General features: G+C 36.9%; 1 protein-coding gene across 8 annotated transcripts in view; it reads right to left on the minus strand.

The window, feature by feature from the left end:
- The window catches only part of LOC139960107 (rhomboid-related protein 3-like), a 117296-nt gene that overhangs the window by 53198 nt on the left and 46857 nt on the right, over positions 1-17241 (minus strand). For all 8 annotated transcript variants that reach the window (XM_071958219.1, XM_071958216.1, XM_071958215.1 and 5 more), the window contains one exon: positions 9816-9980. In XM_071958219.1, the coding sequence (XP_071814320.1) occupies positions 9816-9980 (165 nt within the window). The remainder of the gene's footprint in view (positions 1-9815; positions 9981-17241) is intronic.

Raw genomic sequence — 17241 nt, forward strand, 5'->3', positions numbered from 1 at the left:
CACCACTTATGAAGGGAATAAACTGTAAATGGAATGAATACCACAATTATAATCAAAGATAGAACCTTCAACCTTAAAAATGGGAGTATACTGGCAGAGGGGAAGGGAGGGGGGGATGGAGTAATTGTAGAGAAGATGCCTGGATGCCTGCGTCTATTTTATATTCAAGACACACTTTCTGAGAAAAGTGAGAGAATACAGTGGTGTTCCACTCTTCATAGTTTTTCTAGTCAGCCATCATGCAGTGTACCCATAATGTAACAGGGAGAATGGTTCCTCATAAATTTCTCGTCTCCTTGTCCAATGAGGATTCTCTTGACAGTATCTGACTTGACATCTTCAAGGTTATTGGTGACTTTCCAATGATTTTATGGTCTCATAATTTGATAAGACATTTACTTAAGCTTGTACCAATGAAGGTATGGACAACTGGATATATCACTGATGATATGTTCTAATCTGTACAATTGCATGCAAAATGACACAAAAACGGGTTTTAATATTTTGATACCTTAAGTAGGCTCTTCGCCATAGACATGTAATTCTCCTCTCAAACAGGTGAAACAATACCGAAATGTAGACGAATCCCATGGGAGAAGGGCAGAGGGACATGGGAGAGGGAGATGGGAAGGTGGGCATGGGAAGAGGGGGGACAGAAGAGGGAGGGAAGAGGGGGGCAGGAGAGGGAAGAAAGAGGGCCACAGGAAAGGGAAGAAATAGGATAAGGGAGGAGGTGGGGAAAATGACTAATGAGCAAATTTGAAGAAAAAAACCATCAGTAGCACCATGTGACATATGAAACCACTGCTGGAGGATGGTGGGTTATATTTTCTAAACTATTCTACCAATGTAAATCAGTTTTGTCTTACACCTGGCCAGGTTATTTATCTATGACAACTAATTCTCTTGTTAAGGTGAAATCATACCATAATTTAGATTATACCATGGGAAACAAAACTTTGGGAAAGGGGAGAGGGGGAATGGGAGAGGGAAGGAAGGAAGGGAAGAGAGGGGGGGGGGACAGGAGATGGAAAAAGAGCAGAAAGTAAAAAGAGTGGGGAATACCACTATAGTTGGCAAATAGAAACAATTATTCAGTAACACCATGTGACATATATGAAAACACTACTGAAGGACTATGAGCTCTATTTTCTAACATGACTTCAACCATTGTTAATACAGTTCTGTCCAACAACTTTGCTTTCAGAAAAAACGAGCTAAACAGTCATTCTTTGCAAATGTGTAAGTCTGCAGTAATTCACTGTTAATCATAGTTGATTTAGCATCAGAGGATAATGTCCAAGATCCCTTCACCTATACGTACACTCTGATGAAGCTATAGTCTTAAAGGATCATGCAGCCCTATTACTATAGATTATGACGTTCCATAACCATACTGACAGTATGGTGTTTCCAAGGTTTTATATAATTGCAGAATTTTCTTGACTTCATGGGACATCGGCCATGCGGAAAAAAAGAACTACCTTGACTGTTGCAATGCTACACTGGATACAGTACTAGCTAGCTAGCTGTTATATAGAGACATAGATTGAATGGATCGACTAGAGGCTGAATCTCTTCTGACAGTTCATGTACAGGGCATCAAGCCACAATTCCACTTCACAAGCAACATGAGACCCATAAGGATCGAGGAGGAAGAATTCAAGCTAGCATTGAGATGGCAATGATGCATGTGTGTGGTCTATATTCATTGTCTGTCAGATCTGTGAATCAAAGTCATGAGCCATTTGCAGACAGATTTCTTATTCCATGTTACATATATATTTATATTTCAGCTGCGATGATTTATATACCTATAAACTGACATGTAGACACACGTACAGCTTGAGACTCGATCTAGACATCAGAAGAAATGACATCAAAGTAGAGGTTTGCCTTGATCTTTGGTAAATGTCGTATAATAGTTTACTTGATACTTTCATCCCCAAAAACGTGCAGTAAGAAAGATTACGAATATTTACCGATAAAAATATCTCAGCGGAAGGGCGGGGGGGGGGGGGAGATACTTTGACAGATTATGGAATCGATGATTACTTGTTAATGAACAATCTTTCAGAGGGTGTAATAATTTGATCAACTCCAAGATCATCATCTTATTGATTAGTAATCCTCCATATATTTGCTTTAGTTGCCAGAAACTGGCAGTCAAGCAAGCAAGTGTGAGGGTGGGATGGGGGTGGGGGTGGGGGGAAGGCAATGCATCCATACAAATTAGTCCTCCTAACCACCACCTCCTTGACTTCCTCTTCCCTTCATGCCAATTACAACAGCCTTCAAGGGATTATGAAATATATAATTTTGCAATACATATGTGCATATAAACATCCTTCAACAGCTCAACAAAATGCTAATAGCTTTTGTTCATTGTACCAGGGAGTTATTGTACATCCGGTAATATAGATGAGAGGATGTTTCACAATATGCAGCAGTATACAAAGCAAAATCAGTTAAATGTAGCCTTCACCTTTTTAATTATATACTATATCACCTTCACATTATCATGAATACCTGCCGGTCCTGGTGGAAATTATACAGTTTGCTGAATAGATGTCAATCATATCAGAGTTGGAAAAAAATGAGATTCTCAAATTAGCTTGAAATTATCTGGCTAAAATTTCAATTTCATATCATTTGAATAAATGACAAGCAATCAGATGATTGGGGCTTTCACTAAATTATAACTGGTTCATAATATTTCTATAAATATGTAAAATTACTTCACGGAATATTCCCAGAAGTGTCATCAATTTCTGAAATTATAGCTTCATATTATTTTGACTAAAATGCTTGTCAGTGTACTGCACAGCCTGCCTGTAAGTTGAACATACACAGCAAGTGGAAAGTATTCGTTCCTAAAGGCTGGCAAACATGCGGGTTGTACGTTTGCTGTAAAGTTTCCTACTAAGCCTAAATTAAACATTTCCACAAATTGTCAGCTCCAGACATCTCATGCCACAGCTAATGGTATAGATATGAACGTTAAATTACAACCTTTCTTATTATTATATTTAAAGCAATGATCCATTAACTTGATAAATAATCCAACTTGTTATGTTAAATAAATAACACCTAGGAAGCCCTGGCCATCAAAACAATTGAAATGGCAACAGGTTTACAGTGCCTCACTCTTAATTTATTGCAACATGTTGGGTAATAGATGCATGTATGTATTAGGCCTAGGGTGCATACATGTGCATGCGAATAGCACAAAAATGCAGCTTGAGTCAGTGTTAAACATGAAAGCCTGCAACCTAGGCTGGTTGCCTGTTCTCAAAGTCTGTCGGTTAAGATGCACAACTCCTCAGATATAGATACTGTATTATAAATACAGTTTAACATTTTCACTTCCAAATTTTACAGTTCAAAACATCACCATGAGCAATTAGTACAGGTTATATAAACCCAAATCAACAATCTATTTTTGACGATATTGACTGCCATCCATTAATTCGATAAAATATAACGATCCATCCCACTGATATAAAATAACCAAAGATGCATAAGGGCCTTGTAATGACCTTGAAACATCAATTCTTTATTGAATGGGCCGCCAAATTACGACAGAACCTCAACGAACCCGGTACCTCGCTTTATGTTGGAACAGGTCTTAGGGAAGGGATGCGTACATGTGAATGATGTAATACTCATTGAAAATATTAATGCCAAGTAATGTCCTAGATACGGCAATGACTATATCGGTTGTGAATCTTTTAATTATTCTGTCCAAAAGAGATTATGATGTTTTGTGTTCATTTTTTCATTATTTTTACAATGGACTTAATTAATGTACATATTGTTTTGTTTAAATTTTATGTAACAGTAGCCTATATTCCTCTTAACACTTCATTAATAAAGTTCTTGTTGGGATAACTGAATTTTGATGTGAAGTTTGATGTGAATTGAATATGGTCTGTTTGAGGCAGATTGTTAAGTACAGTGATGTATTCAAAATACTGTAACACTTTCCTCTGTGAGTAGTGCGGACCAGCTGATTCAGGGTTATTGGCCTAAGATGTAGTATTGTAATTGGCCAGAGAATGAAGGTGAACACAAAATAAATCCAGAGAGGTGATGGTATTTTTAACAGCGATATATTGAAAAGAGCTCTTCTTACAGTAAGGTTAAGTGTGTTGTACTGGATATGTGGTACAAACTTGAGGCTACTTGGCCCTGAAGCCTACCATCAAGGGTGTTTCGTCCAACAGCTCCCAGGTAATGCATTTTATATAAATCCCTTAACAATACGTGGAAATACCACATGTATACAAATGATGAACTTTACCCTACAACTTAGCTTAAGACATAATACACAAATACTACAGTGCATTCCTACCATCCCCAAACAATTGTACTCCTTTACAGAGATGAATTTGATCACAAGAGTATCCCTAGAAAATATCACAAGTGTTACATCACAATCCCAGGATAAGCCTGATGGCACATGCCGAATCATAGAAGCAGCCCCAAAAGCCATAATCTGCCAACAATTAAAACTGGTTTACTTAATGCCAGGAGAGATATAACCCCTATATAATTAATTCCAAGGGGATTTAAACTACCACAATGGTTCCACACCATCCACACAGAACTCCCATTGCTCCACAACTTTACAGTAACAGCGTTCCAATACAATAGTAGGTGATTGAGAACAATTGTACAAATTTTACCTGAAATGAAGTTAGGTCCACATAATTTTTTTGGAGCAGGGGGGGGGGGAGGATTAAAGGGATATTCCAGGGGCAGATAATGAAACACTTATCTTACAGAAAAAAATATTCTACACTGTTGCCTGAGAATTCCACCTCAATATCTTATTCCTTTCTCAAGAAATCATTGATTGAATGTATCACATTTTGACAACCTTAATTAACCCTTGATTCTTCCAAGGAGTGTGGCATCACAGAGGTGCATAGTCTGTGATGTCATATCACGCAAATATTCTGCAAAAGCTTTACTTTCCCATTAATATCTCCCTGTTGATTAATTGAATTTCTTTACTTGTTCTTTACATTGCGGTTGAGTTGTTTTGTTAAGTGCCTAAAGCAGCTAAGTTCTTATTTCTGATTTGGCGGTATATAAGTCCACTGTATAATTATTGTTAACTGCAATCCCATTGAATAACTTGCATAAAAGTGATTTTGTTAATAAAACACATTAAAAATGGAATTATTGGTCAACACAATGGAGCAGAGTTTAATGCAGGTTACATACCACAACTATAAGACCTAAAGACTAGAAGCCTATTAAAGAAATGCTATAGGGTCAGGTACATTCAACGTCCAATGATCACAATTTCTTGCCCCTTAATTGACTAGTACACTAAAGTTAGCTCTGACACGATTAAATTGCCATGAAGCACTTTTTATATGAAGTTAATGATGCATAAATTCAAACACTGACCATCGCAATTTAGTGCATATAAGGAGGACTTCTGTGTATAGTGTTAGCGTCCATATAGCAGCTAAAACTGATCTAAAATAACCGTTGGCCAGCTCAAGTGTGAAATTATGGCTAGATGCATGTGGGAATCAAAGATGCGCACTAAAGACCAAAACTGTAGCAAACTTAATTGTGTGGCTCTGTAGGCGCTTTGTAAACTGAGGTCGGGACCCCACAGTCAAGGATATAACATGCGTAACGATAGCCTGATGTGAAGATTGGTATATGGACAATTTCTAAGCATAAATCCATACCTGCATTGCAGACAAAATCTGATTAAAACATAATTTAATAACTGCATTGTTTATCAAGTATTCTAATTTCGAGTGTGTATATGAAACCACACTAAGTCTATACCAAAACACCAACATTTCATACGATATCACAGAACTTATTGTTTAACAAATTTGGCGTAAATCGCCATGGTGACATGTAGACACTAGTACTGACTATATGCATCTTGATCTAGCTGTGGTATTCTGTACAGGGTACATGAGGCTAATTGTAAGATTCTGAAGATCCTTCCAGGATCCAAACATGGGTTATATTATGGTATAGATTACAATCAAGATTTTGTTAATATTTTGGGTTGTCAAACCCAGAGCTGGTAATGCACTTTTTCCTGTTGCAGTATATATTGGCATATATACAGGCTACCCATGTCCACCCACCAACTTGGCTGTACCCTCCTTGGATATAACCCACAGATGCCAGGACGATATACTCACTTTAATAAAAAAATTAAATTAAAAAAATTATTGTTGTCCTGTTCAGTGCAGAAGCACTGTTTTCCAGGGGAGCCCTCAAGATCAAAATCAAGATCTAAAACAGGGCAATATGTTTAACACTTGCCTCAGCTTCAGGTATCCCGCTGTCAAGTACATTTACAAAACCAAGACAGTGTACCCAGTAGAAATATACTCTGTGCAACAATGACGACAACTTTTTTTTCAAAAATTGTGAAAACAGAACAGTTGAGGCATTCCAGCATGTATCATGATACTGCTGAAGTTTTATAGGGAAACCAAGAAAACAAAATGTGGATTGATTTAATTTGTCCTATAACTTGCCTCACAGTATTGCTTAAGTCTGATGTTGTATGGTATAGCCTAAATATGGCGTTGTATAAATATTCAAACTTTAAAACCTTTTTTTTAAACCGCCTACATTAGGAATAGTTTATCTGGTACTGCATAATGTTGCTAAAAATGCTGTACAAAGTTGGCAAAATGCACAACTTATGTAAAAGATGAATTTAACAGACTATTCTGCTAACTATTTTGATTGAGAACCCTAAATACAAGATTAAATTCCCAAACTGCTACAAATTGTGAAAACTCAAAATTATTCCTGGACCTTACTTTGGTGGATGAGCACTGATCCCCCTACTCTATAATTTCCCAGACTATCTTGCTACATATTTATTATTATTTTTTCCTTGTATCATATTCAATTTAAAGAGTCAAGAAGGAGAAATTCATCACAGTTATGAGTATAGACTGATCACTTCAGCAGTGCCAACTTTAAGGATGTGGTGGTTATATTTTATAGAGAGGGGCCCAGCTTGTCTGTAGGGTTGATAACCATCAAATTTAGATGTTTATTTATTCAATTTATTTTTTTATCTGTGGTAAATATAGCTAACCCTTCCGAAAAACATAAATATTTTACAAAACAGCACCTTCAAATATCAGAGTGACCTTAATAGGTCAATCTCTCTTTCAATTTCTCTCCCTCTCAAAAGAGAAAAACAGATTAAACAAGTAAGAAAAAGACAAGAAATTTAGAAGTGAAATGTCATAGAGATCTTTAAATTCAAAGGGCAAAAAATTGGATCGAAAAAAGAGACGGGGGGGGGGGGGGGAAAAAAAATCAAAATGCCACTTTTATCTCCATAAATGTTACACTGAGTGACACCTCAATGCATTATAGATGGCTTCAACATTTAGAAGCCTTTTTTATGACTGAACCCAAAACCCAAAGACAATCATTTGAGGCAAAGGAAGTATATTTTTGAGGTAGGGTGAATTTCAAAACAAATGTTTTGCTATCTCTCTTGGAAGAGAAGTTCTCTATAATATAAGCCCCCCAACCCCCCCCCCCCCCCCCCCCAAAAAAAACACAGCATTAACAGTTAGTCAGAAAATTATTCCAAAATTCTTCCCTTTTCCAACTGGGATGATATTTATGTAAATACTAAACATGGGCTGAGAATTGTCAAATACACAGCTATCTTTGTCAAGCTCATATCCCAAAAGGAGACTGGTGGTGTATTTAAAGGGAAGCCACAAGAACCCTCAGAACTAACGGTGAATTATCCGTAATAAACCTCCAAGCTTCTGAGGTAATTCTCTATGCGGTCGATACAATATATCATTCTTCTGAAGAAAAATGGGCCTCTCTTAAAATACTCATGACCGTTCACATTTTGTTCTTTTAAAATACTTCAATATCTTATCATCACCTATGAGATATTTACTTGTCATGAAACTTATGGCAAACAAGCCAAAGGGTGACCTTTTCTACAAACAAAAAAATAAAAATATAGAAAATATAAAATAGATGACAAATGAGGGGCTCTTTAATTTGGCAGTCAATCTTCTCGGATCAGGTAAGTAAAAATTAAGAGGAGGTATTCGTGGAGGAGGAACAACTTACAAATTGAGTGACTGGTGTTTTTCTTATATAGTGATCTAATACACAATCATTTTTGCGACCTGACGTGTCACAATTTGATATTCATATTTGTTGGATTGACTCTACCAGAAACTTTGCGTGACTGGAAGAGACAAAGCCTTAATTTCTTTCTTTTTCAATTTGGAAGAAAAGTTTTATTAATAGAAAATGATGAACAGCAAAGCTGGGAAACAATCTTCAAGTTCTAATGATATGGCAAGCGAATCTCTTTGTATTACAAGGGTAGGTGTACAACTTGACTTGTACATGAACACAACACACTAGTATTGAGTACAAGTAGATTTTCCATTGGTATGAGTTACAAGTATGATCTTTGTCTATATTTACAAGCTTTCATCTCCCAATCTGGCCAGAGCATTAGCACAAATGTAGAGTGTTAGCTCAGTGGTTAACGCCGATGCCTTTCAATCATAAGGTCCCGAGTTCGAGTTACTCCAAGATTACTGTATGTCGTCAAGTTACAGAGTTGTTGACAATTGACAATTCATAATCATGGACGTTAAATATGAATATAAGAGACTGACTTTGGTCAGCTTGCGGTTTTGATAAAACAATGAGGCGTCTTCGCGAGTTCCTGCTTACAACTACAGGTCCACACGGACTAGATTAACTGTATAAGGCAATTAATCTAAAAACTGCAGGCTTCTTGGTGCACATATTGTCTTATTGCCTCTATACTAATTATTAACACATTAGTTTCATTGTTCTGGGTATCCACTCTCTTGAAAAGTTTAACAATTAAAACCAGTTAATGATAAGATAACAGTTCATGATTAGTATTCAGATTCATCAGTACAATGTTGAAAATACACCAGTTATTTTCCTTTTAGATTTTCCTTTTAGTGTTACACAGAGATCAGTCTCAGTTTTATTTTTCTGCATGGGTACTCGTCTTGTAATGCTATATGACATAGAGTTTGTAACAATTAAACCAGTTAATGATTATTTACAGTTCATGATTGGTGTTCCGATTGCAATCATTTACCTGTGTAAAGTAAGTGGGCCTGATGTTTCGATCCTAGCGGGATCTCCTTCAGAGGGTGAATGACAAGTGTCTCTTGTCAAATGACAAATGATTGTTATGTCTTGATTCAAGATTTAACGTTTTTGGAGCATGCCCAGAATTGAGTGCTCTTGTACTGATATTAAACATACTTTAAAAATGAATAGCTGATTATCGCAGATATATCAGAAAATATGTAACATTAGCTAAGGGTAGGACACTTCAAACTTTTTTATATGTTGGCATAGAATGGACCCTAGTTACATCTTGTTGAAGGAACAGTGTCTCACCTGACTGATCCCACCACCACTCTCCTCCCCCCTCCCCCCAAGCTAGGAAACTGCTGCACATAGGTCATCACCACAAAGTGACTGATGGATAGCTGCTGAGGACACCGTTCCCAGGACTTTTAACCTTTAGTTCACTAGTGTTTATAATCCAACATTTCTTTGCTCTTTTCAAATTTGCCCATAAACTCCCAGATATTTTTCCATTGTTCATTTAGTTATATACTTTTAAAAGGCTTCAAATGAAATTCTGCAGACCGTGCCTACAGGGATCTGCATAAACAGTCTTGAGATATATAATCATTTGTTTTTGTATCCAAAATGTCTGATGTATTAATAAGGAAAAAGAAAATATGGATGAATCTTACTATATTTACAAACTCTGTGTAGCTGATGTTACCACCAGGATTCTCCTCTATCGTCGTCTCCAGTTTTTCGAGCTTGTGAGGCGAGAGAACGTCTTTCAGGCCGTGCTTGTAGAGGATGACCTGAAAGGCCTCCAGTGTGATGACCCCTTTGTTGGCAACATCATACTACGAGAGAAAGGAGGAGACATTATCATCATAAGCAAACATGGAATTCCATGAAAATTCAGCCATCCGTCAGACAAAAATTTGCAATAAAATTGAAGTGTTTGTCATCTCGATTGATGTTCATTCATGGGGATACTTAGCATCATTTGTTGTGAACCCACCCCATCCCCAGATTTGAACTTCCATTGGACCTCACAGATCATGTGACCAGTTGCTGAGAGAGGTTTTTAAACTATAAAGATGATGTTATAACACACCTTATGGGCTTTCCAATCCTTATCCCCATACACTTCCACTCTCCCTGAATCCCTTCAAATTCAATAAATATATGGTATTTTATGTCTAATGGTATTTTATGTCTAATGGTATTTTATGTCTAATGGTATTAACCAGTAATACTTTTTACAACTTACCAACTTCCTTGATTGATTTTAAATTCTGTCATGACAATAAATTTCATGTTCATCTGTGAAGTGCCTCCAAACGGTGCTAAATAGTTGATATTACCAACATTCCTGTGCCCCACTTCCCCCCCCCCCAACATTCTAGATCCTACATCCTTTACCTGTCATTTGTTCTCATCTCCTCTCTGCCTTTCTCTCCTATCCATAATCCCCCTCCCCCCTCCCTCCTCATCTCTGCCCTCACAATCCCCCATCTCATCCTGCTCACCAATACATATATAGCAATCATAAACACACAATAAATCGCCGTGGACATGCTACACCATATATACCTTCCCTTAGCATCCCATTACATGACTGGAAACCCGAATTGCTATAAAACATCTTTGATGGCAAATTTGAGACTGTAAACTGGGAGGTAACATGTACTGTTGTCATCATGGAACAGATTTTGATATATATATATGCAGATCATACAACAACTTGACTAAATATGTCACCAATCACTTGGAGAAGTGACTGACTTTCTTTTACTTTGGACCGTTCATGCACTCAATCACTCACAGATACAAACTAAATTTGTAAAAGATCGAGTAGTTGATGTCCAATATCGTCCTCATTGTGAACAAATTTTTCAAACTTAAAAGCAGACATTTTATAACATTAATCATCGGCTATAGTGACAGACCTGCTAAAACAGAACTTTATATTGTGCTTTACACACTGCTTGAACAGAGCGTTCATCAGTAGAAACACATTCTTGCAGGCTATGAGGGAGAAGAGTGGGCAAAGAGAGGCAGAGTTGAGGATCAAAAAAGAGGTAATACACAGGTGTGGAGGATCAAGCTCTGGAAAAGGATAATCCTGGTTCAGCTTCACTTATTCCATTAACAAGAATCAAAGCATTTGCTGAATGTGATTATTTCAATCTTCTCAACAACAAAAAAACAAGAAATGAGAGAGAAAAGAGAATACAAAACTAGAAGAGATACTGTCTGATATCTTTCTAATGAATATTCATATACATCATATTATGGACAGCCAGTTGGGACAATTTCCTAATGCTAATACCTCTCTACTACTGTACTCCAAAATCATGCTCTCAAAGCACTGGTATTGACAGTACAAACAGTTCCTAACCTTGATCTGATAGAAACATGATGTTCATACTGCTCGTACTGACAATACGAGTGCTCTGAAGCGGGATATAACAATACAGCATAGAAAAAAATGTCCCAACTGGGTGTTATAGAATAAAGGTTATACTGTAGATCCCAATCCAGCCTCTTTTTTCTTTTTTTTGGATGAGGGCTAACACACAACAACTTTGAATCAATGGACATGACCTGCAGCAATTATAATAATTCAAAAAGACAAAATCAAAACCAAAAATAGGAGGTAAGAACCCCTCTGAGATTACTCAAGTGCACTTCAATGGCAATTGTCAGCAAATGTGATATTTCTTTACTGATATGTTGTGCCAACTGACAAAATTCCACACACTATTACTATATTTCCACGTGATGCTATGACAGACAAATCGGTTGCCAAAATAAATAGTGTCCCTGTTGGCAGGAAGACACACTAATCGGATCAGTTGTCTGCAGTTCAAGATTAGTTTGGAAAATGTCAGACAGTGATGATTCTCCATAATCCTCCATGAAAGACTGGTGGTCTTTCATTACGTTGATATAAAATATAGACATAAATACAAATAAATAATGAACCTGTCTGTGGGCAGAGAGTTGCAGAGGGTGAACAATACTTGTTTGTAAACCCACAAAAACTTAAAACAAACATTGAATGTTAACTGATCTTGACACCAGCAGCATGAATGTGGGCTAATGCACCGACATATATCTACTGAAATATTAAAATGATAACAGATGCTTTACATTGTTAGCACATAGTTTGAAATTATAGGAGCGAAACTTGGTCAAAGAGGCTTAAATGTCAGTCAAATTATCTAAGTTCGGAACTACTGTCATTGTGTCCTTTCTACTCCGAGCTTTGCAGGTAAACTGATACGGTTGTGCACAGCTACTGTCATTGAGTCCTTTCTACTCTGAGCTTTGCAGGTAAACTGATACGGTTGTGCACAGCTACTGTCATTGTGTCCTTTCTACTCCGAGCTTTGCAGGTAAACTGATACAGTTGTGCACAGCTACTGTCATTGTGTCCTTTCTACTCCGAGCTTTGCTGGTAAACTGATATGGTTGTGCACAGCTACTGTCGTTGTGTCCTTTCTACTCAGAGCTTTGCAGGTAAACTGATATGGTTGTGCACAGCTACTGTCATTGAGTCCTTTCTACTCCAAGCTTTGCAGGTAAACTGATATGGTTGTGCACAGCTACTGTCATTGTGTCCTTTCTACTCTGAGCTTTGCAGGTAAACTGATATGGTTGTGCATAGGTACGTATGCGTGACCGCAGGATCAACCCTGGGACCCTTTGCCATTTACACTCCGACGCCTTCCACTTCCCCATTGTGTCCTTCAAGCTTAACTTTTACACTACTCCTGCTTATAGTAAAAGTAACGTCAAAATATAAAACAGAATGAATATTCTACCCTTCGGATAGAAGGGATTATAATACGGCAGCACCTGCAGGTACCTGAAAGTGATGCTCTGACATTCTGTCCACATAATGCAAGTTCTCATAGGTATGTACCTGGTATGAATATTACAGTCTTAAGCCAAGAGTATTCTGTCCACATAATGCAAGTTCTCATAGGTATATATAGTAAGTACATGTACCTGGTATGAATATTACAGTCTTCAGCCAGACTTATGTACCCAGAATAAAATGTAATTTGCCAAATGGGCAAACTGCTACACAAAAATCAGATACATATATAGCAGTTTTCTTGTTCTCAAAACCACATCATTTTCAGTATTTTATGAGAAAAGTCATAAGCTCAAAACTGCTATATTTATACACAATGTGAAGACTAAATTATATCCCCTGCAAGGCCTCACAAGCTTTTTGAAAATTCTTGAAGTGACCATGTAACATTTACAAACAACAATTATCGACAACAACAGCATAATTTTGTAGGTGCACTTGAATGGCATGGTCGATACATAAGACATGCATACACAACATCCTCCATCGTTTTCAAAAGTTCAGAAATATTCACATCCAATTGCTGTCTCTTCACTGACACAAATGTTGTTCTTTATGATAAAATGTTTTTTTAAGTGTTATTGAGTGGTGACCGTTACATAACATTGCATAAACACAACATCCTCCATTAACATACAGGCCCTTGCATCTAAGTACTCACTACACATCGCAATGCTTTCTCTCTTTACACAAATGTTGTAATTTAAGTATTTTATGATTACAGCTCAATAATATATTCTTCTTCGTTTATTCTTTCCTAGCAGCATTCCTAGTATCAATCATTAGCTATGACAAACAAGAGTGAACTAAACCTATCATTTCTAGCTGTTTTTCCCCTATGCATACACTCACTACAATTAAATTGGGATTCCTTCCAAAAAATTGTTACTAGAATTATTCATGATGGTTTTGTTTTGTTTTGTTTTTTTTTCCCTAGAAATTCTGATATGATGAATCAATGAATATCTTATTGACTGCCATGGATGAATTGTACTCGTTATGAACACAATTGGCATATTATAGTACCAAAAATAACCATTACGCAACGGTGACTTTAACGATTCAATTACCATTGCAAGTTCTTTTGAATTATATAAGAGAGCAAATACTTTTTTGGGTAGAACAGGACTTAAAGAAATGTAATCATTCTTGTACTCATTTGCTAGCATAGTTACCTAGCTGTACTCATTCCTGGCCATGTGGATATGTAATCATTCTTGTACTCATATTCTAACATATTTACCTAGCTGTACTCATTCCTGGCCATGTGGATATGTACTGATTCTTGTACTCATATTCTAACATAGTTACCTAGTTATACTCATTCCTGGCCATGTGGATATGTACTGATTCTTGTACTCATATTCTAACATATTTACCTAGCTGTACTCATTCCTGGCCATGTGGATATGTACTGATTCTTGTACTCATATTCTAACATAGTTACCTTGCTGTACTCATTCCTGGCCATGTGGATATGTACTCAATTATTGCGCTCATATTCTAGCATAGTTACCTAGCTGTACTCATTCCTGGCCATGTGGATATGTACTCATTCTTGTACTCATATTCTAGCATAGTTACCTAGCTGTACTCATTCCTGGCCATGTGGATATGTAATCATTCTTGTACTCATATTCTAACATATTTACCTAGCTGTACTCATTCCTGGCCATGTGGATATGTACTGATTCTTGTACTCATATTCTAACATAGTTACCTAGTTATACTCATTCCTGGCCATGTGGATATGTACTGATTCTTGTACTCATATTCTAACATATTTACCTAGCTGTACTCATTCCTGGCCATGTGGATATGTACTGATTCTTGTACTCATATTCTAACATAGTTACCTTGCTGTACTCATTCCTGGCCATGTGGATATGTACTCAATTATTGCGCTCATATTCTAGCATAGTTACCTAGCTGTACTCATTCCTGGCCATGTGGATATGTACTCATTCTTGTACTCATATTCTAGCATATTTACCTAGTTGTACTCATTCCTGGCTATGTGGATATGTAATCATTCTTGTACTCATATTCTAGCATAGTTACCAAGCTGTACTCATTCCTGGCCATGTGGATATGTACTCATTCTTGTACTCATATTCTAGCATAGTTACCTAGCTGTACTCATACTCAGACTTAAGGAAATGGGCTCATCCTTGTACTCATATTCTAGCATAGTTACCTAGCTGTACTCATTCCTGGCCATGTGGATATGTACTCATTCTTGTAATCATATTCTAGCATAGTTACCTAGCTACTCATTCCTGGACTTGTGGATATTTACTCATTCTTGTTCTCATATTCTAGCATAGTTACCTAGTTGTACTCATTCCTGGCCATGTGGATATGTACTCATTCTTGTACTCATTTTCTAGCATATTTACCTAGTTGTACTCATTCCTGGCCATGTGGATATGAACTCATTGTTGTACCCATATTCTAGCATAGTTACCTAGCTGTACTCATACTCAGACTTAAGGAAATGGGCTCATCCTTGTACTCATATTCTAGCATAGTTACCTAGTTGTACTCATTCCTGGCCATGTGGATATGTACTCATTCTTGTACTCATATTCTAGCATATTTACCTAGTTGTACTCATTCCTGGCTATGTACTTGTACTCGGGATATATTCAACAGAAAGTATCAGGGAACTTGTGTAAACTTTAGTACTCATACTCATGATTAAACCCTTGTACTCATATTGAGGAAAATTCTACTTGTACTCAATACTTATTGTAGGGAACGTATAATCATAAATGCAGTACAAACATATACAAGTTTATGTACACGTGTGATGTCTCTTCAATCATATTAGTGAATGAGGATAGTAACAACCTTGCTATAATTGTTCCTAATGGCTGTTATTTTTACATCACACATCATATGTGGTAAATAAGATACGAACTGCGCGCCGAAAGTTTTTGTAACAATTTGAAATGCAATCTCAATAGTTAGTTTAATGAACCACATTTTTATGGGATATGCTATATGGAAAGAAAAAAAAAGGAAAATTGTCCATAAATCATTGCAAAAAGCTGCTTAATAAACCAATCAGGATCCAGTGTCAGTGAAGATTATACTATCCCTACTTTTTTTAAATGTGTGGTTTTCAAATCAGGGAAAAAAATTAAATGACGTATGATTTGCAGTTTCGGTTTTATTTTCTTCTTTTCATTTTCATTTTCAAATTCTTGTTTCTTTTCTTTTCGTTTCTCTATTTCTATCCTTTTCTCTTTTTTCATTTGTAGTTTTCTTTCCTTGGTGTGCTTCAAAATTGTCACAATTTATATTTTGGAAAATATCTCCCTAGAGAACAAAGTAATATAGTCTGATTGGTTTTTTGTTTATGTTTTATCTAGTATTAAGATTACTACCGTAAACAAAATCTGATGTTATGTGTCCAAGAAGCGCATCTGTAAAAAGAACCAAAAATATGACCCTATCAAAAGAGTTTACATGAGCAGGACAGAAACTCATATTTTTCCCATTTTTATGGTCTTGATATATATTCCAAATTTCACGAAGTAAATTCTACTCCTTGCACTGCGGCAACTTAAAAAACTATGGTTACAGAAGCTTCCAATACTCTGGGTCTTATCTCTGGAACAAGTTACCAGATCACATTCGAACATGCTATAAACTTTCTACTTTCAAAAGTCTACTTAAGACCCATTTTTTCACTTGTTCTTTTGTAAATTAATTTACTTTCTCTGTAAAGCGCTTTGAGCAGTAACTTTTGTTTACTGATTTGGCGCTATATAAGTCTCATTTATTATTATTATTATTAAAAAGAGGGTAATATGTACCACATCAACTGATATTTGTACTTGCTTGCGAGTGCATGCATAAACAAGACTCTGGTGATATGGAGGAAGGAGAGGGTGAAGGAAGGGTGAAGGGATGGAGAAAGGAAGATTGAGGAAGGGGGAACAAGGGTGAAGGGATGGAGAAAGGAAGATTGAGGAAGGGGGGACAAGGGTGAATGGGTGGAGAAAGGAAGAGTGAGGGGGGCAAGGGTGAAGGAATAGGATAAGGAAGAGTGAGGGGGGCCAAGGGTGAAGGAATTGGGAAGAAGAGTGAGGGGGGACAAGGGTGAAGGATTGGGGAAAGAAAGAGTGAGGGGTGACAAGGGTGAAGGCATGGGGAAAGAAAGAGTGAGGGGTGACAGAATGGGGAAGAAGAGGGAGGGAAGGACAAGGGATCCTTTCCTTCTT

This window comes from Apostichopus japonicus, chromosome 19 (genome assembly GCF_037975245.1).
Source record: "Apostichopus japonicus isolate 1M-3 chromosome 19, ASM3797524v1, whole genome shotgun sequence".
Lineage (NCBI taxonomy): Eukaryota > Metazoa > Echinodermata > Holothuroidea > Aspidochirotida > Stichopodidae > Apostichopus > Apostichopus japonicus.